General features: G+C 47.8%; 1 protein-coding gene and 1 long non-coding RNA gene across 10 annotated transcripts in view; one reads left to right on the top strand and one right to left on the bottom strand.

Moving 5' to 3' along the window:
* si:ch73-71d17.2 (mediator of DNA damage checkpoint protein 1) overlaps positions 1-13,229 on the top strand; it is a 47,377-nt gene extending 34,148 nt beyond the window's left edge. The window contains exons 12-14 of the mRNA XM_052515559.1: positions 3,879-4,205; positions 4,360-4,524; positions 12,680-13,229. Of these exons, the coding sequence (XP_052371519.1) occupies positions 3,879-4,205; positions 4,360-4,524; positions 12,680-12,804 (617 nt within the window). The 3' untranslated portion in view covers positions 12,805-13,229. The remainder of the gene's footprint in view (positions 1-3,878; positions 4,206-4,359; positions 4,525-12,679) is intronic.
* Positions 13,230-14,270: 1,041 nt separating this feature from the next.
* Positions 14,271-18,051, bottom strand: LOC127928532 (uncharacterized). 9 transcript variants are annotated; one of them, XR_008131477.1, is made up of 5 exons: positions 17,257-18,051; positions 16,809-17,005; positions 15,603-15,702; positions 14,953-15,093; positions 14,271-14,391 (listed from the first exon to the last, which is right to left on the bottom strand). It is a non-coding gene; the product is annotated as an uncharacterized LOC127928532 (long non-coding RNA). The 9 variants fall into 9 exon arrangements; XR_008131482.1 differs by having other exon boundaries at positions 14,987-15,093; XR_008131476.1 differs by having other exon boundaries at positions 14,953-15,059.
* Positions 18,052-24,427: the final 6,376 nt, after the last annotated feature.

Below are 24,427 nucleotides of genomic sequence, written 5' to 3'. Positions count from 1 at the left end.
CAGGTCAGACTGATTAGTAATGTAGTAGTACACAGGTCAGACTGATTAGTAATGTAGTAGTACACAGGTCAGACTGATTAATGTAGTAGTACACAGGTCAGACTGATTAGTAATGTAGTAGTACACAGGTCAGACTGATTAGTAATGTAGTAGTACACAGGTCAGACTGATTAGTAATGTAGTAGTACACAGGTCAGACTGATTAGTAATGTAGTAGTACACAGGTCAGACTGATTAGTAATGTGGTAGTACAGATGTCAGACTGATTAGTAATGCAGTAGTACACAGGTCAGACTGATTAGTCATGTAGAAGTACACAGGTCAGACTGATTAGTCATGTAGTAATACACAGGTCAGACTGATTAGTAATGCACTAGTACACAGGTCAGACTGATTAGTAATGCAGTAGTACACAGGTCAGACTGATTAGTAATGTAGTAGTACACAGGTCAGACTGATTAGTAATGTAGTAATACACAGGTCAGACTGATTAGTAATGTAGTAATACACAGGTCAGACTGATTAGTAATGTAGTAGTACACAGGTCAGACTGATTAGTAATGCAGTAGTACACAGGTCAGACTGATTAGTAATACACAGGTCAGACTGATTAGTCATGTAATAATACACAGGTCAGACTGATTAGTAATGCAGTAGTACACAGGTCAGACTGATTAGTAATGTAGTAGTACACAGGTCAGACTGATTAGTAATGTAGTAATACACAGGTCAGACTGATTTTAGAGGAACAGAACCCGGTAGTAAGGTTGTAGTAGTGTTGTAGTAACAATGTAGTAACATGTCTGAAAGGGCAGTCTGTAGTAAGGTTGTAGTAACGTTGTAGTTGTAACATGTCTGTAGTAAGGTTGTAGTAACGTTGTAGTTGTAACATGTCTCAAAGGGCAGTCTGTAGTAAGGTTGTAGTAAAGTTGTAGTAAGGTTGTAGTTGTAACATGTCTGTAGTAAGGTTGTAGTAATGCTGTAGTTGTAACATGTCTCAAATGGCAGTCTGTAGTAATGTTGTAGTAAGGTTATAGTAACGTTGTAGTTGTAACAGGCCTCAAAGGGCAGTCTGTAGTAAGGTTGTAGTAAGGTTATAGTAACGTTGTAGTTGTAACATGCCTCAAAGGGCAGGCTGTAGTAAGGTTGTATTAAGGTTGTAGTTGTAACATGGTTATAGTAACGTTGTAGTTGTAACATGTCTGTAGTAAGGTTGTAGTAAGGTTGTAGTAGTGTTGTAGTAAGGGTGTAGTTGTAACATGTCTGTAGTAAGGTTGTAGTAACGTTGTAGTTGTAACATGTCTGTAGTAAGGTTGTAGTAAGGTTGTAGTAGTGTTGTTGTTGTAACATGTCTCAAAGGGCAGTCTGTAGTAAGGTTGTCGTAGTGTTGTAGTAAGGTTGTAGTTGTAACATGTCTGTAGTAAGGTTGTAGTTGTAACATGTCTGTAGTAAGGTTGTAGTAGTGTTGTAGTAACGTTGTAGTTGTAACATGTCTGTAGTAAGGTTGTAGTAACATTGTAGTTGTAACATGTCTGTAGTAAGGTTGTAGTAGTGTTGTAGTAACGTTGTAGTTGTAACATGTCTGTAGTAAGGTTGTAGTAACGTTGTAGTTGTAACATGTCTGTAGTAAGGTTGTAGTAGTGTTGTAGTAAAGTTTTAGTTGTAACATGTCTCAAAGGGCAGTCGATAAATGTGCTGGACCATAAATCCATATCAATAATTATCGAGGTAATTACTTCCCTCAATAACCAAATATAAATGTCGATATAGAATAATTAGGTAGAGCAGTCCATTTGACCTCTGACGCAGTAGGAAGGTGCAGAGAAATGACAAGAGGCACGTGGAGAGATATACGCCCACTAAAAACCACTGAGCACCTCGAGTGATGGAGTAGCCACTATTAACCACTAAATGAGTGATGGAGTAGACACTATTAACCACTAAATGAGTGATGGAGTAGCCACTATTAACCACTAAATGAGTGATGGAGTAGCCACTATTAACCACTAAATGAGTGATGGAGTAGTCACTATTAACCACTAAATGAGTGATGGAGTAGCCACTATTAACCACTAAATGAGTGATGGAGTAGCCACTATTAACCACTAAATGAGTGATGGAGTAGCCACTATTAACCACTAAATGAGTGATGGAGTAGTCACTATTAACCACTATTAACCACTAAATGAGTGATGGAGTAGCCACTATTAACCACTAAATGAGTGATGGAGTAGCCACTATTAACCACTAAATGAGTGATGGAGTAGACACTATTAACCACTAAATGAGTGATGGAGTAGCCACTATTAACCACTAAATGAGTGATGGAGTAGCCACTATTAACCACTAAATGAGTGATGGAGTAGCCACTATTAACCACTAAATGAGTGATGGAGTAGACACTATTAACCACTACATTAGTGATGGAGTAGCCACTATCAACCACTAAATGAGTGATGGAGTAGACACTATTAACCACTAAATGAGTGATGGAGTAGCCACTATCAACCACTAAATGAGTGATGGAGTAGCCACTATTAACCACTAAATGAGTGATGGAGTAGACACTATTAACCACTACACTATGAGTGATGGAGTAGTCACTATTAACCACTAAATGAGTGATGGAGTAGCCACTATTAAACACTAAATGAGTGATGGAGTAGACACTAACCACTATTAACCACTAAATGAGTGATGGAGTAGACACTATTAACCACTAAATGAGTGATGGAGTAGCCACTATTAACCACTAAATGAGTGATGGAGTAGCCACTATTAACCACTAAATGAGTGATGGAGTAGCCTCTATTAACCACTAAATGAGTGATGGAGTAGCCACTATTAACCACTAAATGAGTGATGGAGTAGTCACTATTAACCACTAAATGAGTGATGGAGTAGCCACTATTAACCACTAAATGAGTGATGGAGTAGCCACTATTAACCACTAAATGAGTGATGGAGTAGCCACTATTAACCACTAAATGAGTGATGGAGTAGCCTCTATTAACCACTAAATGAGTGATGGAGTAGACACTATTAACCACTAAATGAGTGATGGAGTAGCCACTATTAACCACTAAATGAGTGATGGAGTAGCCACTATTAACCACTAAATGAGTGATGGAGTAGCCACTATTAACCACTAAATGAGTGATGGAGTAGCCACTATTAACCACTAAATGAGTGATGGAGTAGCCTCTATTAACCACTAAATGAGTGATGGAGTAGCCACTATTAACCACTAAATGGGTGATGGAGGTGAAACGGTGGCTGTATCAGAGGGCAGTCTGTAGTAACAGTGTAGTTGTGACATCTCTCTGTCAGAGGGCAGTCTGTAGTAACAGTGTAGTTGTGACATCTCTCTGTCAGAGGGCAGTCTGTAGTAACAGTGTAGTTGTAACATCTCTCTGTCAGAGGGTCAGTAACTGTAGTCAGAGGGCAGTGTAGTTGTGACATCTCTCTGTCAGAGGGCAGTCTGTAGTAACAGTGTAGTTGTAACATCTCTCTGTCAGAGGGCAGTCTGTAGTAACAGTGTAGTTGTGACATCTCTCTGTCAGAGGGCAGTCTGTAGTAACAGTGTAGTTGTAACATCTCTCTGTCAGAGGGCAGTCTGTAGTAACAGTGTAGTTGTAACATCTCTCTGTCAGAGGGCAGTCTGTAGTAACAGTGTAGTTGTGACATCTCTCTGTCAGAGGGCAGTCTGTAGTAACAGTGTAGTTGTGACATCTCTCTGTCAGAGGGCAGTCTGTAGTAACAGTGTAGTTGTAACATCTCTCTGTCAGAGGGCAGTCTGTAGTAACAGTGTAGTTGTAACATCTCTCTGTCAGAGGGCAGTCTGTAGTAACAGTGTAGTTGTGACATCTCTCTGTCAGAGGGCAGTCTGTGGGAAGCTTCCATGGAGTTCCTGGAGACCAACTATGATGAAGATGAGGATGAGGATGATGATGATGATGATCAGGCCTTCCTCACGGCCCCCTCCTCTCCTGTCTCGTTGTTGGGTGGGTGTCGGCTGGGCCTGGCTCGCGTTGCCATGGAGACAGTGCCCCTACAGTACTGCCCGGCGTCCAGGGAGGAACAGGCGGTTGCCGTGGAGATGCAGACAGGAGAGTTCCAGAACCTTCGGTGTTGCAGAAGTCTCGAGAACTACAGCTCTGCAGTGAGCTACACCCAGACTGGACACTACACACTCACACTCAGAGGTACACACATGTACATGGTTTTGATTAATTTACATTTAAATTGCTCCCTTGCAAAATAGGTTTCTTTCCCTGGTTAAATGATTCATCCCTCACACCTTCCAAACTTCCCTCCATCCCTCCATCTCTCTGTCTCTCCATCCCTCCATCTCTCTAGCTTTATCTGACGGGGTGGTGGTCGATGCAGTGTTCCTACCTGGTAGCTCTGCTACCTGCGCCCCTACAAGCCCCTCCCCTCCACATGGCCCCTCCCACTCCGACCACTGGTTCACCATCCTGACACACGGAGGCTTTTCACCACACACACCTCCACCTGCACCAGGTAACACACACACCTCCACCTGTACCAGGTAACACACACACCTCCACCTGCACCAGGTAACACACACACCTCCACCAGGTAACACACACACTCCACCTGGTAACACACACCTCCACTGCACCAGGTAACTCTGTCCAGGTAACACACACTCCACCTGTACCAGGTAACACACATCCCTCCACCTGCACCAGGTCACACCTCCACCAGGTCACACACACCTCTGTCTCCTCCACCTGCACTGTCTCCACCTGTCTGATGACACACACACACCTCCACTTCTGCTCCACCTCCTGTAACACACACATCTCCACTTGTCTCTCCACCTGCCCTAACCATCCACTCACATCTCCACCTGCACCTGATAACACACACACCTCCACCTGGTAACACACACACACCTCCACTTGCACCAGGTAACTCCACCTGCACCTGATAACACACACCCTCCACCTGTCCAGGTAACACACACACCTCCACCTGCACTGGTAACACACACACTCTGTAACACACACACCCTCCACCTGCACCAGGTCCACACACCTCCACTGCACCAGGTAACACACACACCTCCACCTGCACCTGATAACACACACACCTCCACCTGGTAACACACACACCTCCACCTGCACCTGTTAACACACACACCTCCACCTGTCCTGATAACACACACACCTCCACCTGCACCTGATAACACTGTCCACCTGCACCTGTAACTCTCTGTCACTGGTAACACACACACCTCTGTCCTGTTAACACACACACCTCCACCTCACCTCACATCCCTCCACCTGCACCTGTAACACACACCTCTGCACCTGATAACTCCACCTCACCTGTCTCTGCACCTGTAACACACACACCTCCACCTGTAACACACACACCTCCACCTGGTAACACACACACTCCACCTGCACCTGTCACACACACCTCCACCTGCACCTGATAACACACACACCTCCACCTGGTCTCTCCACCTGTAACACACACCTCTGCACCTGTCACACACACCTCCACCTGCCCTGATAACACATCCCTCCACCTGCACCTGATAACACACACACCTGCACCTGATAACACACACACCTCCACCTGCACCTGATAACACACACACCTCCACCTGGTAACTCACACACCTCCACCTGCACCTGATAACACACCACCTCCACCTGCACCTGATAACACACACCACCAGGTAACACACACACCTCCACCTGCACCAGGTAACACACACACCTCCACCTGCACCTGATAACACACACACCTCCACCTGCACCTGATAACACACACACCTCCACCTGCACCTGATAACACACACCTCCACCTGCACCTGATAACACACACACCTCCACCTGCACCTGATAACACACACACTCCACCTGGTAACACACACACCTCCACCTGCACCAGGTAACACACACACCTCCACCTGCACCTGTTAACACACACACCTCCACCTGCACCTGATAACACACACACCTCCACCTGCACCTGATAACACACACACCTCCACCTGCACCTGATAACACACACACCTCCACCTGCACCTGATAACACACACACCTCCACCTGCACCTGATAACACACACCTCCACCTGGTAACACACACACCTCCACCTGCACCAGGTAACACACACACCTCCACCTGCACCAGGTAACACACACACCTCCACCTGGATAACACACACACCTCCACCTGCACCAGGTAACACACACACTCCACCTGCACCTGATAACACACACCTCCACCTGCACCTGGTAACACACACACCTCCACCTGCACCTGATAACACACACCTCCACCTGCACCTGATAACACACACCTCCACCTGCACCTGATAACACACACACCTCCACCTGCACCAGGTAACACACACACCTCCACCTGCACCTGATAACACACACACCTCCACCTGCACCTGATAACACACACACTCCACCTGCACCTGATAACACACACCTCCACCTGCACCTGATAACACACACACTCCACCTGCACCTGATAACACACACACTCCACCTGCACCTGATAACACACACACCTCCACCTGGTAACACACACACCTCCACCTGCACCTGATAACACACACACCTCCACCTGCACCAGGTAACACACACACCTCCACCTGATAACACACACACCTCCACCTGCACCAGGTAACACACACACCTCCACCTGCACCTGATAACACACACACCTCCACCTGCACCAGGTAACACACACCTCCACCTGCACCTGATAACACACACACTCCACCTGCACCTGATAACACACACACCTCCACCTGCACCTGATAACACACACACCTCCACCTGCACCTGATAACACACACACTCCACCTGCACCAGGTAACACACACCTCCACCTGCACCTGATAACACACACACCTCCACCTGCACCTGATAACACACACACCTCCACCTGCACCTGATAACACACACACCTCCACCTGCACCTGATAACACACACACCTCCACCTGCACCTGATAACACACACACCTCCACCTGGTAACACACACACCTCCACCTGCACCTGATAACACACACACCTCCACCTGCACCAGGTAACACACACACCTCCACCTGATAACACACACCTCCACCTGCACCAGGTAACACACACACCTCCACCTGCACCTGATAACACACACACCTCCACCTGCACCTGATAACACACACACCTCCACCTGATAACACACACACCTCCACCTGCACCAGGTAACACACACACCTCCACCTGCACCTGATAACACACACACCTCCACCTGCACCTGATAACACACACACCTCCACCTGCACCTGATAACACACACACCTCCACCTGCACCTGATAACACACACACCTCCACCTGGTAACACACACACCTCCACCTGCACCTGATAACACACACACCTCCACCTGCACCTGATAACACACACACCTCCACCTGCACCTGATAACACACACACCTCCACCTGATAACACACACACCTCCACCTGCACCAGGTAACACACACACCTCCACCTGCACCTGATAACACACACACCTCCACCTGCACCTGATAACACACACACCTCCACCTGATAACCACACCTCCACCTGCACCTGATAACACACACACCTCCACCTGCACCTGATAACACACACACCTCCACCTGCACCTGATAACACACACACCTCCACCTGCACCTGATAACACACACACCTCCACCTGCACCAGGTAACACACACACCTCCACCTGCACCTGATAACACACACACCTCCACCTGCACCTGATAACACACACACCTCCACCTGCACCTGATAACACACACACCTCCACCTGCACCTGATAACACACACACCTCCACCTGCACCTGATAACACACACACCTCCACCTGCACCAGGTAACACACACACCTCCACTTGCACCAGGTAACACAGACACCTCCACCTGCACCAGGTAACACACACACCTCCACCAGGTAACACACACACCTCCACCTGCACCTGATAACACACACACCTCCACCTGCACCAGGTAACACACACACCTCCACCTGCACCTGATAACACACACACACACACACCTCCACCTCCACCAGGTAACACACACACCTCCACCTGCACCCGATAACACACACACCTGCACCTGATCACACACACCTCCACCTGCACCTGATAACACACACACCTCCACCTGCACCTGATAACACACACCTCCACCTGCACCTGATAACACACACACCTCCACCTGCACCTGATAACACACACCTCCACCTCCACACACTGCACCTGCACCAGGTAACACACACACCTCCACCTGCACCTGTAACACACACACCTCCACCTGCACCTGATAACACACACACCTCCACCTGCACCTGATAACACACACACCTCCACCTGCACCTGATAACACACACACCTCCACCTGGTAACACACACACCTCCACCTGCACCTGATAACACACACACCTCCACCTGCACCAGGTAACACACACACCTCCACCTGCACCAGGTAACACACACACCTCCACCTGCACCAGGTAACACACACACCTCCACCTGCACCTGATAACACACACACCTGCACCTGATAACACACACCTCCACCTGCACCTGATAACACACACACCTCCACCTGCACCTGATAACACACACCTCCACCTGCACCCGATAACACACACCTCCACCTGCACCTGATAACACACACACCTGCACCTGATAACACACACCCCACCTGCACCTGATAACACACACCTCCACCTGCACCTGATAACACACACACCTCCACCTGCACCTGATAACACACACACCTCCACCTGCACCTGATAACACACACACCTCCACCTGGTAACACACACACCTCCACCTGCACCTGTTAACACACACACCTCCACCTGCACCTGATAACACACACACCTCCACCTGCACCTGATAACACACACACCTCCACCTGCACCTGATAACACACACACCTCCACCTGCACCTGATAACACACACACCTCCACCTGGTAACACACACACCTCCACCTGCACCAGGTAACACACACACCTCCACTTGCACCAGGTAACACACACACCTCCACCAGGTAACACACACACCTCCACCTGCACCTGATAACACACACACCTCCACCTGCACCTGATAACACACACACTCCACCTGCACCCCACCTCCACCTGGTAACACACACCTCCACCTGGTAACACACACACCTCCACCTGGTAACACACACACCTCCACTTGCACCTGATAACACACACCTCCACCTGCACCTGATAACACACACACCTCCACCTGGTAACACACACACCTCCACCTGGTAACACACACACCTCCACCTGCACCAGGTAACACACACATCCACCTCCACCTGGTAACACACACCTCCACCTCCACCTGGTAACACACACACCTCCACCTGCACCAGGTAACACACACACCTCCACCTGCACCACCTGATAACACACACCTCCACCTGCACCAGGTAACACACACACCTCCACCTGCACCAGGTAACACACAGACCTCCACCAGGTAACACACACACCTCCACCTGCACCAGGTAACACACACACCTCCACCTGCACCAGGTAACACACACACCTCCACCTGCACCAGGTAACACACACACACCTCCACCTGCACCAGGTAACACACACACCTCCACTTGCACCAGGTAACACACACACCCCACCTGCACCAGGTAACACACACCCCACCTGCACCAGGTAACACACACACCTGCACCAGGTAACACACACCTCCACCTGCACCAGGTAACACACACTCCACCTGCACCAGGTAACACACACACCTCACCTGGTAACACACACACACCACCTGCACCAGGTAACACACACACCTCCACCGGCACCAGGTAACACACACCTCCACCTGCACCTGATAACACACACCTCCACCTGGTAACACACACCTCCACCTGGTAAAACACACCTCCACCTGGTAACACACACCTCCACCTCCACCTGGTAACACACACCTCCACCTGGTAACACACACCTCCACCTGGTAAAACACACCTCCACCTGGTAACACACACCTCCACCTGGTAAAACACACCTCCACCTGGTAACACACACCTCCACCTCCACCTGGTAACACACACCTCCACCTGGTAACACACACCTCCACCTGGTAACACACACCTCCACCTGGTAACACACACCTCCACCTGGTAACACACACCTCCACCTGATAAAACACACCTCCACCTCCACCTGATAACACACACACCTCCACCTGCACCTGATAACACACACACCTCCACCTGCACCTGATAACACACACACCTCCACCTGGTAACACACACACCTCCACCTGCACCTGATAACACACACACCTCCACCTGCACCAGGTAACACACACACCTCCACCTGATAACACACACACCTCCACCTGCACCAGGTAACACACACACCTCCACCTGCACCTGATAACACACACACCTCCACCTGCACCAGGTAACACACACACCTCCACCTGCACCTGATAACACACACACCTGCACCTGATAACACACACCTCCACCTGCACCTGATAACACACACACTCCACCTGCACCTGATAACACACACTCCACCTGCACCCGATAACACACACACCTCCACCTGCACCTGATAACAACATAACACACACCTCCACCTGCACCTGATAACACACACTCCACCTGCACCTGATAACACACACACCTCCACCTGCACCTGATAACACACACACTCCACCTGCACCTGATAACACACACACCTCCACCTGGTAACACACACACCTCCACCTGCACCTGTTAACACACACACCTCCACCTGCACCTGATAACACACACACTCCACCTGCACCTGCTAACACACACACCTCCACCTGCACCTGATAACACACACACCTCCACCTGCACCTGATAACACACACACCTCCACCTGGTAACACACACACCTCCACCTGCACCAGGTAACACACACACCTCCACTTGCACCAGGTAACACACACACCTCCACCAGGTAACACACACACCTCCACCTGCACCTGATAACACACACACCTCCACCTGCACCTGATAACACACACACCTCCACCTGGTAACACACCCACCTCCACCTGGTAACACACACACCTCCACCTGGTAACACACACACCTCCACCTGGTAACACACACACCTCCACCTGGTAACACACACACCTCCACTTGCACCTGATAACACACACCTCCACCTGCACCTGATAACACACACACCTCCACCTGGTAACACACACACCTCCACCTGGTAACACACACACCTCCACCTGCACCAGGTAACACACACATCCACCTCCACCTGGTAACACACACCTCCACCTCCACCTGGTAACACACACACCTCCACCTGCACCAGGTAACACACACACCTCCACCTGCACCACCTGATAACACACACCTCCACCTGCACCAGGTAACACACACACCTCCACCTGCACCAGGTAACACACAGACCTCCACCAGGTAACACACACACCTCCACCTGCACCAGGTAACACACACACCTCCACCTGCACCAGGTAACACACACACCTCCACCTGCACCAGGTAACACACACACATCTCCACCTGCACCAGGTAACACACACACCTCCACTTGCACCAGGTAACACACACACCCCCACCTGCAGCAGGTAACACACACCCCCACCTGCACCAGGTAACACACACCCCCACCTGCACCAGGTAACACACACCTCCACCTGCACCAGGTAACACACACCTCCACCTGCACCAGGTAACACACACACCTCCACCTGGTAACACACACACCTCCACCTGCACCAGGTAACACACACCTCCACCTGCACCAGGTAACACACACACCTCCACCGGCACCAGGTAACACACACCTCCACCTGCACCTGATAACACACACCTCCACCTGGTAACACACACCTCCACCTGGTAAAACACACCTCCACCTGGTAACACACACCTCCACCTCCACCTGGTAACACACACCTCCACCTGGTAACACACACCTCCACCTGGTAAAACACACCTCCACCTGGTAACACACACCTCCACCTCCACCTGGTAACACACACCTCCACCTGGTAACACACACCTCCACCTGGTAACACACACCTCCACCTGATAAAACACACCTCCACCTGGTAACACATATCCACCTGGTAACACACACCTCCACCTGGTAACACACACCTCCACCTGATAACACACACCTCCTCCTCCACCTGGTAACACACACCTCCACCTGGTAACACACACCTCCACCTGGTAACACACACCTCCACCTGGTAACACACACCTCCACCTGGTAACACACACCTCCACCTCCACCTGATAAAACACACCTCCACCTCCACCTGGTAACACATATCTCCACCTGGTAACACACACCTCCACCTGGTAACACACACCTCCACCTGATAACACACACCTCCTCCTCCACCTGGTAACACACACCTCCACCTGGTAACACACACCTCCACCTGGTAACACACACCTCCACCTGGTAACACACACCTCCACCTCCACCTGGTAACACACACCTCCACCTGGTAACACACACCTCCACCTGGTAACACACACCTCCACCTGGTAACACACACCTCCACCTGGTAACACACACCTCCACCTGGTAACACACACCATAATAATGATTACTGTCCTCTTTCGTCCTATCCTAGCGGATCTGATCGCAACGGCCTCCCAGCTGGCCAATCAGAGGCTGGTGTGTGTTCTGGAGTTGTGTCTTCTGGGAGGAGACAGATTGGAGGTGGTCCTGAGTAGAGCCTTCCCTCTGAGAGACTGACCTCTGGGAGACTGACCTCTTCATCACGTGTCATATTCAAGTCTACTGTATGTGGGAGTCAACTAAATGTTTGGCTTTATATGATCTTAGCGAATCACACCATTGTAAGGTGTGGCTCCGAATCAAGAAACGTGCAGAGTGGGAGATGATTGGTTAAAGAAAAGCCAATGCGAAGCCTTTCTTGCTGATTTTCTATTGGTGGCAGAATTTTTCCCTGACTTTTTCTATTGGTGAGTGAAGATGGCTTTTGTTCACGAGACTTTCCATGGAAGGAGAAAGGAGGAAGGAGGAACGACATTACGAAAAGACTGAGACACACTCCCTTTCTCTCTGACACACACACACTCACACACACCCTTTCTCTCTCTGACACACACACACTCACACACACCCTTTCTCTCACACACACACACTCTCACACACACTCTTTCTCTCTCTGACACACTCCCTTTCTCTCTCACACACACACACACACACACACACACACACACACACACACACACACACACACACACACCCTTTCTCTCTCTCACACACACCCTCTCTCACACACACCCTTTCTCTCTCTGACACACACCCTTTCTCTCTCACACACACACTCACACACACTCTTTCTCTCTCTGACACACACACACTCACACACACACACACACACACACTCACACACACCTTTCTCTCTCTGACACACACTCACACACACCCTTTCTCTCTCTGACACACACACACACACCCTTTCTCTGACACACACCTTTTCTCTCTCACACACACACACTCACACACACCCTTCTCTCTCTGACACACACACACTCACACACACCCTCTTCTGACACACACTCTCACCCTTTCTGACACACACACACACACCTTTCACACACACACCCACACACCCTTTCTCTCTCTGACACACACACTCACACACACCCTTTCTCTCTCTGACACACACACACTCACACACCCCTTTCTCTCTCTGACACACACACACACATACACACACACCCTTTCTCTCTCTGACACACACACACTCACACACACCCTTTCTCTCTGACACACACACTCACACACACTTTCTCTCTCTGACACACACACACACACTCCTTTCTCTCTCTCTGACACACACCACACACCCTTTCTCTCTCTGACACACACACACTCACACACACCCTTTCTCTCTCTGACACACACTCACACACACCCTTTCTCTCTGACACACACACACACACACCCTTTCTCTCTCTGACACACACTCACACACACTTTCTCTCTCTGACACACACACACTCACACACACCCTTTCTCTCTCTGACACACACTCACACACACCCTTTCTCTCTGACACACACTCACACACACCCTTTCTCTCTGACACACACACTCACACACACCTTTCTCTCTCTGACACACACTCACACACACTTTCACACACACCCTTTCTCTCTCTGACACACACACTCACACACACCCTTTCTCTCTCTGACACACACACACTCTTTCTCTCTCTGACACACACACTCACACACACCCTTTCTCTCTCTGACACACACACTCACACACACCCTTTCTCTCTCTGACACACACACTCACACACACCTTTCTCTCTCTGACACACACTCACACACACCCTTTCTCTCTCTGACACACACCCTTTCTCACACACACACACTCCACACACCCTTTCTCTCTGACACACACACTCACACACACACACACACACTTTCCTTTCTCTCTCACACACACTCTCACACACACTCTTTCTCTCTCTCACACACACTCTTCTCTCTGACACACACACTCACACCCTTCTCTCTCTCTGACACACACACTCACACACCCTTTCTCTCTCTGACACACACACACTCACACACACCCTTTCTCTCTCTGACACTCACACACACCCTTTCTCACACACACCCCCTTTCTCTCTCTGACACACACACACACACACACACACCCTTTCTCTCTCTGACACACACACTCACACACACCCTTTCTCTCTCTGACACACACACTCACACACACCCTTTCTCTCTCTGACACACACACACACACACACCCTTTCTCTCTCTGACACACACACTCACACACTCCCTTTCTCTCTGACACACACACTCACACACACCCTTTCTCTCTCTGACACACACACTCACACACTCCCTTTCTCTCTCTGACACACACACTCACACACTCCCTTTCTCTCTCTGACACACACACTCACACACACCCTTTCTCTCTCTGACACACACACACTCACACACACCCTTTCTCTCTCTGACACACACACTCACACACACCCTTTCTCTCTCTGACACACACTCACACACACCCTTTCTCTCTCTGACACACACACACACTCACACACACCCTTTCTCTCTCTCACACTCACACTCACACACACCCTTTCTCTCTCACACACCCTTTCACACACACACACTTTCTCTCTCTGACACACACACACTCACACACACCCTTTCTCTCTCACACACACACACTCACACACACCCTTTCTCTCTCTGACACACACTCACACACACCCTTTCTCTCACACACACACACTCACACACACCCTTTCTCTCTCACACACACACACTCACATACACCCTTTCTCTCTCTGACACACACACTCTCACACACCCTTTCTCTCTCTCACACACACTCTCACACGCCCTTTCTCTCTCTCACACACACACTCACACACACCCTTTCTCTCTCTGACACACACACTCACACACACCCTTTCTCTCTCTGACACACACACACTCACACACCCTTTCTCTCTCTGACACACACACACTCACACACACCCTTCTCTCTCTGACACACACACACTCACACACACCCTTTCTCTCTCTGACACACACACACTCACACACACCCTTTCTCTCTCTGACACACACACACACACTCACACACACCCTTTCTCTCTGACACACACACTCACACACACCCTTTCTCTCTCTGACACACACACACACACTCACACACACCCTTTCTCTCTCTGACACACACACACTCACACACACCCTTCTCTCTCTGACACACACACTCACACACACCCTTTCTCTCTCTGACACACACACACTCACACACACCCTTTCTCTCTCTGACACACACACACACACCCTCTCTCTCTCTCACACACACACACTCACACACACCCTTTCTCTCTCTGACACACACACACTCACACACACCCTTTCTCTCTGACACTACACACACCCTTTCTCTCTACTACACACACCCTTTCTCTCTCTGACACACACACTCACACACACCCTTTCTCTCTCACACACACACACTCAACACACCCTTTCTCTCTCTGACACACACACTAGGGTTTCTCTCTCTGACACACACACTCACAACACACCCTTTCTCTCTCTGACACACACACACTCAACACACCCTTTCTCTCTCACACACACACACTCACACACACCCTTTCTCTCTCTGACACACACACTCACACACACCCTTTCTCTCTCTGACACACACACATCACACACACCCTTTCTCTCTACACACACTACACACACTCTTTCTCTCTGAACACACACACTCACACACACCCTTTCTCTCTCACACACACACTACACACACCCTTACACACACACTCACACACACCCTTTCTCTCTCTGACACACACTACACACACCCTTTCTCTCTCTGACACACACACACTAGGGTTTCTCTCTCACACACACACTACACACACCCTTTCTCTCTGACACACACACACACACACCCTTTCTCTCTACACACACACTACACACACTCTTTCTCTCTCTGACACACACTACACACACCCTTTCTCTCTCTGGTCTACACACACCCTTTCTCTCTCTGACACACACACACTCACACACACACCCTTTCTCTCTCACACACACACACACACTCACACACACCCTTTCTCTCTCACACACACACTCTCACACTCACCCTTTCTCTCTCTGACACACACACACTCACACACACCCTTTCTCTCTCTGACACACACACACACTCACACACACCCTTTCTCTCTCTGACACACACACACTCACACACACCCTTTCTCTCTCTGACACACACACACTCACACACACCCTTTCTCTCTCTGACACACACACTCACACACACACCCTTTCTCTCTCTGACACACACACTCTCACACACACTCTTTCTCTCTCTGACACACACTATCTCACACACACCCTTTCTCTCTCTGACACACACTACACACACCTTTCTCTCTCTGACACACACACACTACACACACCCTTTCTCTCTCTGACACACACACACTGTACACACACCCTTTCTCTCTCTGACACACACACACTACACACACCCTTTCTCTCTCTGAATAAACAGTAACACACCCTGTAGACACACACACACTCACACACACCCTTTCTCTCTGACACACACACACTCACACACACCCCTTTCTCTCTCTGACACACACTACAACACCCTACACACACACTCTCACACACACCCTTTCTCTCTCTGACACACACACACTCACACACACCCTTTCTCTCTCACACACACACTCTCACACACACCATTTCTCTCTCTGACTGTGCATTGATGTTAATGAATGTAAAGCCAGCTAATTTATGTTGTTTGAAACCGTGTTTTACAGGTGAAGGCTTAATAAAGTAAGTACTATGTATTAGGGTTACTAACAGGGTTAATAAACAGTACTATGTATTAGGGTTACTAACAGGGTTAATAAACAGTAGGGTTACTAACAGGGTTAATAAACAGTAGGGTTACTAACAGGGTTAATAAACAGTAGGGTTACTAACAGGGTTAATGAACAGTACTATGTAGTAGGGTTACTAACAGGGTTAATGAACAGTACTATGTATTAGGGTTACTAACAGGGTTAATAAACAGTAGGGTTACTAACAGGGTTAATAAACAGTACTATGTAGTAGGGTTACTAACAGGGTTAATAAACAGTACTATGTGGTAGGGTTACTAACAGGGTTAATGAACAGTACTATGTATTAGGGTTACTAACAGGGTTAATGAACAGTAGGGTTACTAACAGGGTTAATAAACAGTAGGGTTACTAACAGGGTTAATAAACAGTAGGGTTACTAACAGGGTTAATAAACAGTACTATGTAGTAGGGTTACTAACAGGGTTAATGAACAGTACTATGTATTAGGGTTACTAACAGGGTTAATGAACAGTAGGGTTACTAACAGGGTTAATAAACAGTAGGGTTACTAACAGGGTTAATAAACAGTACTATGTATTAGGGTTACTAACAGGGTTAATAAACAGTACTATGTAGTAGGGTTACTAACAGGGTTAATAAACAGTAGAGTTACTAACAGGGTTAATGAACAGTACTATGTATTAGGGTTACTAACAGGGTTAATCAACAGTACTATGTAGTAGGGTTACTAACAGGGTTAATGAACAGTATAGGGTTACTAACAGGGTTAATAAACAGTACTATGTAGTAGGGTTACTAACAGGGTTACTAAACAGTAGGGTTACTAACAGGGTTAATAAACAGTAGGGTTACTAACAGGGTTAATAAACAGTAGGGTTACTACCAGGGTTAATGAACAGTACTATGTAGTAGGGTTACTAACAGGGTTAATAAACAGTAGGGTTACTAACAGGGTTAATAAACAGTAGGGTTACTAACAGGGTTAATAAACAGTAGGGTTATTAACAGGGTTAATGAACAGTAGGGTTATTAACAGGGTTAACAAACAGTAGGGCTACTAACAGGGTTAATAAACAGTAGGGTTACTAACAGGGTTAAACAGTACTATGTAGTAGGGTTACTAACAGGGTTAATAAACAGTAGGGTTATTAACAGGGTTAATGAACAGTACTATGTAGTAGGGTTACTAACAGGGTTAATAAACAGTAGGGTTACTAACAGGGTTAATAAACAGTAGGGTTACTAACAGGGTTAATAAACAGCACTATGTAGTAGGGTTACTAACATGGTTAATAAACAGTAGGGTTATTAACAGGGTTAATAAACAGTAGGGTTACTAACAGGGTTAATGAACAGTACTATGTAGTAGGGTTACTAACAGGGTTAATGAACAGTACTATGTATTAGGGTTACTAACAGGGTTAATGAACAGTACTATGTATTAGGGTTACTAACAGGGTTAATAAACAGTAGGGTTACTAACAGGGTTAATAAACAGTACTATGTATTAGGGTTACTAACAGGGTTAATAAACAGTAGGGTTACTAACATGGTTAATAAACAGTAGGGTTATTAACAGGGTTAATAAACAGTAGGGTTACTAACAGGGTTAATGAACAGTAGGGTTACTAACAGGGTTAATAAACAGTAGGGTTACTAACAGGGTTAATGAACAGTACTATGTATTAGGGTTACTAACAGGGTTAATAAACAGTAGGGTTACTAACAGGGTTAATAAACAGTAGGGTTAATAACAGGGTTAATAAACAGTACTATGTATTAGGGTTACTAACAGGGTTAATAAACAGTAGGGTTACTAACAGGGTTAATAAACAGTAGGGTTACTAACAGGGTTAATTAACAGTAGGGTTACTAACAGGGTTAATAAACAGTAGGGTTACTAACAGGGTTAATGAACAGTACTATGTAGTAGGGTTACTAACAGGGTTAATAAACAGTAGGGTTACTAACAGGGTTAATAAACAGTAGGGTTACTAACAGGGTTAATAAACAGTAGGGTTATTAACAGGGTTAATGAACAGTAGGGTTATTAACAGGGTTAACAAACAGTAGGGCTACTAACAGGGTTAATAAACAGTAGGGTTACTAACAGGGTTAAACAGTACTATGTAGTAGGGTTACTAACAGGGTTAATAAACAGTAGGGTTATTAACAGGGTTAATGAACAGTACTATGTAGTAGGGTTACTAACAGGGTTAATAAACAGTAGGGTTACTAACAGGGTTAATAAACAGTAGGGTTACTAACAGGGTTAATAAACAGCACTATGTAGTAGGGTTACTAACATGGTTAATAAACAGTAGGGTTATTAACAGGGTTAATAAACAGTAGGGTTACTAACAGGGTTAATGAACAGTACTATGTAGTAGGGTTACTAACAGGGTTAATGAACAGTACTATGTATTAGGGTTACTAACAGGGTTAATGAACAGTACTATGTATTAGGGTTACTAACAGGGTTAATAAACAGTAGGGTTACTAACAGGGTTAATAAACAGTACTATGTATTAGGGTTACTAACAGGGTTAATAAACAGTAGGGTTACTAACATGGTTAATAAACAGTAGGGTTATTAACAGGGTTAATAAACAGTAGGGTTACTAACAGGGTTAATGAACAGTAGGGTTACTAACAGGGTTAATAAACAGTAGGGTTACTAACAGGGTTAATGAACAGTACTATGTATTAGGGTTACTAACAGGGTTAATAAACAGTAGGGTTACTAACAGGGTTAATAAACAGTAGGGTTACTAACAGGGTTAATAAACAGTAGGGTTAATAACAGGGTTAATAAACAGTACTATGTATTAGGGTTACTAACAGGGTTAATAAACAGTAGGGTTACTAACAGGGTTAATAAACAGTAGGGTTACTAACAGGGTTAATTAACAGTAGGGTTACTAACAGGGTTAATAAACAGTAGGGTTACTAACAGGGTTAATAAACAGTAGGGTTATTAACAGGGTTAATAGACAGTAGGGTTACTAACAGGGTTAAACAGTACTATGTAGTATGGTTTACTAACAGGGTTAATAAACTGTAGGGTTCATTATTATTAACAGGGAAATGCTTCAACTCACACACTTATCAAGAGAACATCCCTACTGCCTCTGATCTGGCGGACTCACTAAACAGAGAACATCCCTACTGCCTCTGATCTGGAGGACTCACTAAACAGAGAACATCCCTACTGCCTCTGATCTGGAGGACTCACTAAACAGAGAACATCCCTGGTCATCCCTACTGCCTCTGATCTGGAGGACTCACTAAACAGAGAACATCCCTGGTCATCTCTACTGCCTCTGATCTGGAGGACTCACTAAACAGAGAACATCCCTGGTCATCCCTACTGCCTCTGTTCTGGCGGACTCACTAAACAGAGAACATCCCTACTGCCTCTGATATGGAGGACTCACTAAACAGAGAACATCCCTACTGCCTCTGATCTGGCGGATTCACTAAACACATATTTACATTTTATTTCACCTCTATTTAACCAGGTAGGTTAGTTGAGAACACCTTTATTTAACCAGGTACAGTGTGTGCAGATGAGGTAAGATTACAGAGGTAAGGCAATAAATAGGCCATAGTGGCAAAATAATTACAATTTAGCAATTAAACACTGGAATGATAGATGTGCAGAAGATGAATGTGCAAGTAGAGACACTGGGGTGCAATCTGAAATGTTGGAATTGGCTTTGGGGATGACTATCTGAAATATGTCTGTTGGAGTGTTGGAGTTTCTATGGGACCCCTGTCTATCTGTAATGATGTCTGAGTGTTGGTGACCAGTGGGCCCCTGGTCTATCTGAAATGATGTCTGCTGGAGCGCGTGGGCCCCTGGTGATCTGTAATGATCTCTGAGTGTTTCTATGGTGAGTGGAGGCCCCGGTCTATCTGACCAGTGATGTCTGAGTGTTGGGAGTTTCTATGGTGACCCCTGTCTATCTGTGGATGATGTCTGGGAGTGTTGGTGAGTGAAATATACCTGCCCGTGCTCTATCTGTAATGATGTCTGAGTGTTGGGAGTTTCTATGGCCCAGTGAAATCTATCTGTAATGATGTCTATGGTGACCAGTGTTGGAGTGTGCTACAGGTGGGATCTGTACCAGTGATGTCTGGAGTGTTGGGAGTGGGCCCTGGAGCGCGTCTATCTGTAATGATCTCTGAGTGTTGGAGTGTGCCCAGGTGGGAGTTCTGTAATGATGTGAGTGTTGGAGTGGGCCCCTGTCTATCTGTAATGATGTCTGAGTGTTGGAGTGGCCCCGTCTATCTGTAATGATGGGAGTGTTGGAGTGTGCCCGGACTATCTGTAATGATGTCTGAGTGTTGGGTGGGCCCCTGTCTATCTGTAATGATGTCTGAGTGTTGGTGACCAGTCTATCTGTAATGATGTTGGAGTGGGCCCCGGTCTATCTGTAATGATGTCTGAGTGTTGGGTGGGCCCCTGTCTATCTGTAATGATGTCTGAGTGTTGGAGTGGGCCCCTGTCTATCTGTAATGATGTTGGAGTGGTGACCCGGTCTATCTGTAAATGATGTCCGAGTGTTGGAGTGGGCCCCGGTCTATCTGTAATGATCTCTGAGTGTTGACCAGGCCCCTGTCTATCTGTAATGATGTCTGAGTGTTGGAGTGGGCCCCTGTCTATCTGTAATGATGTCTGAGTGTTGGAGTGTGCCCCTGGCTATCTGTAATGATGTCTGAGTGTTGGAGTGGGCCCCTGTCTATCTGTAATGATGTCTGAGTGTTGGAGTGGGCCCCTGGTCTATCTGTAATGATGTCTGAGTGTTGGAGTGGGCCCCGGTCTATCTGTAATGATGTCTGAGTGTTGGAGTGGGCCCCTGTCTATCTGTAATGATGTTGGAGTGGGCCCCTGTCTATCTGTAATGATGTCTGAGTGTTGGAGTGGGCCCCTGTCTATCTGTAATGATCTCTGAGTGTTGGAGTGGGCCCCTGTCTATCTGTAATGATGTCTGAGTGTTGGAGTGGGCCCCTGGCTATCTGTAATGATGTCTGAGTGTTGGAGTGGGCCCCTGGCTATCTGTAATGATGTCTGAGTGTTGGAGTGGGCCCCTGTCTATCTGTAATGATGTCTGAGTGTTGGAGTGGGCCCCTGTCTATCTGTAATGATCTCTGAGTGTTGGAGTGGGCCCCTGTCTATCTGTAATGATCTCTGAGTGTTGGAGTGGGCCCCTGTCTATCTGTAATGATGTCTGAGTGTTGGGGTGGGCCCCTGTCTATCTGTAATGATGTCTGAGTGTTGGAGTGGGCCCCTGTCTATCTGTAATGATCTCTGAGTGTTGGAGTGGGCCCCTGTCTATCTGTAATGATGTCTGAGTGTTGGAGTGGGCCCCTGTCTATCTGTAATGATGTCTGAGTGTTGGAGTGGGCCCCGGTCTATCTGTAATGATGTCTGAGTGTTGGAGTGGGCCCCGGTCTATCTGTAATGATCTCTGAGTGTTGGAGTGGGCCCTGTCTATCTGTAATGATGTCTGAGTGTTGGGTGGGCCCCTGTCTATCTGTAATGATGTCTGAGTGTTGGAGTGGGCCCCTGTCTATCTGTAATGATGTCTGAGTGTTGGAGTGGGCCCCTGTCTATCTGTAATGATGTCTGAGTGTTGGAGTGGGCCCCTGTCTATCTGTAATGATCTCTGAGTGTTGGAGTGGGCCCCTGTCTATCTGTAATGATGTCTGAGTGTTGGAGTGGGCCCCTGTCTATCTGTAATGATGTCTGAGTGTTGGAGTGGGCCCCTGTCTATCTGTAATGATGTCTGAGTGTTGGAGTGGGCCCCTGTCTATCTGTAATGATGTCTGAGTGTTGGAGTGGGCCCCTGTCTATCTGTAATGATCTCTGAGTGTTGGACTGGGCCCCTGTCTATCTGTAATGATCTCTGAGTGTTGGAGTGGGCCCCGTCTATCTGTAATGATGTCTGAGTGTTGGAGTGGGCCCTGTCTATCTGTAATGATGTCTGAGTGTTGGAGTGGGCCCCTGTCTATCTGTAATGATGTCTGAGTGTTGGAGTGGGCCCTGTCTATCTGTAATGATGTCTGAGTGTTGGGGTGGGCCCTGTCTATCTGTAATGATGTCTGAGTGTTGGAGTGGGCCCCTGTCTATCTGTAATGATCTCTGAGTGTTGGAGTGGGCCCCTGTCTATCTGTAATGATGTCTGAGGTTGCCGTCTGCTTTATTTAAGTAATTCTAAATTATTTATGCTTTCACTTTATTGACATTTTATCAGATGTTCTTATCCAGAATGACTGTCAGTGTGTAGTAGCATTATCATACTGGTCCCCTTTATAGAACCCACAACCATGGCGGTGCCATGCTCTACCAACTGAACCTGGCGGTGCCATGCTCTACCAACTGAACCTGGCGGTGCCATGCAATACCAACTGAACCCTGGTGGAGCCATGCTCTACCAACTGAACCCTGGCGTTGCCATGCTCTACCAACTGAACCCTGGCGGTGCCATGCTCTACCAACTGAACCCAAAGTGCCATGCTCTACCACCTGAACCCTGGCGTGCCATGCTCTACCAACTGTGCCCTGGCGGTGCCATGCTCTACCAACTGATCTGGCGGTGCCATGCTCTACCAACTGTGCCCTGGTGGTGCCATGCTCTACCAACTGAACCCAAAGTGCCATGCTCTACCAACTGAACCCAAAGTGCCATGCTCTACCAACTGAACCCTGGCGGTGCCATGCTCTACCAACTGAACCCTGGCGGTGCCATGCTCTACCAACTGAACCCAAAGTGCCATGCTCTACCAACTGAACCCTGGCGGTGCCATGCTCTACCAACTGTGCCCTGGCGGTGCCATGCTCTACCAACTGAAACCTGGCGTGCCATGCTCTACCAACTGAACCCAAAGTGCCATGCTTTACCAACTGAACCCAAAGTGCCATGCTTTACCAACTGAACCCTG

The sequence above is a fragment of the Oncorhynchus keta genome, unplaced genomic scaffold (assembly GCF_023373465.1).
Source record: "Oncorhynchus keta strain PuntledgeMale-10-30-2019 unplaced genomic scaffold, Oket_V2 Un_scaffold_2955_pilon_pilon, whole genome shotgun sequence".
NCBI lineage: Eukaryota > Metazoa > Chordata > Actinopteri > Salmoniformes > Salmonidae > Oncorhynchus > Oncorhynchus keta.
This window is presented reverse-complemented; position numbering and strand designations above follow the sequence as displayed.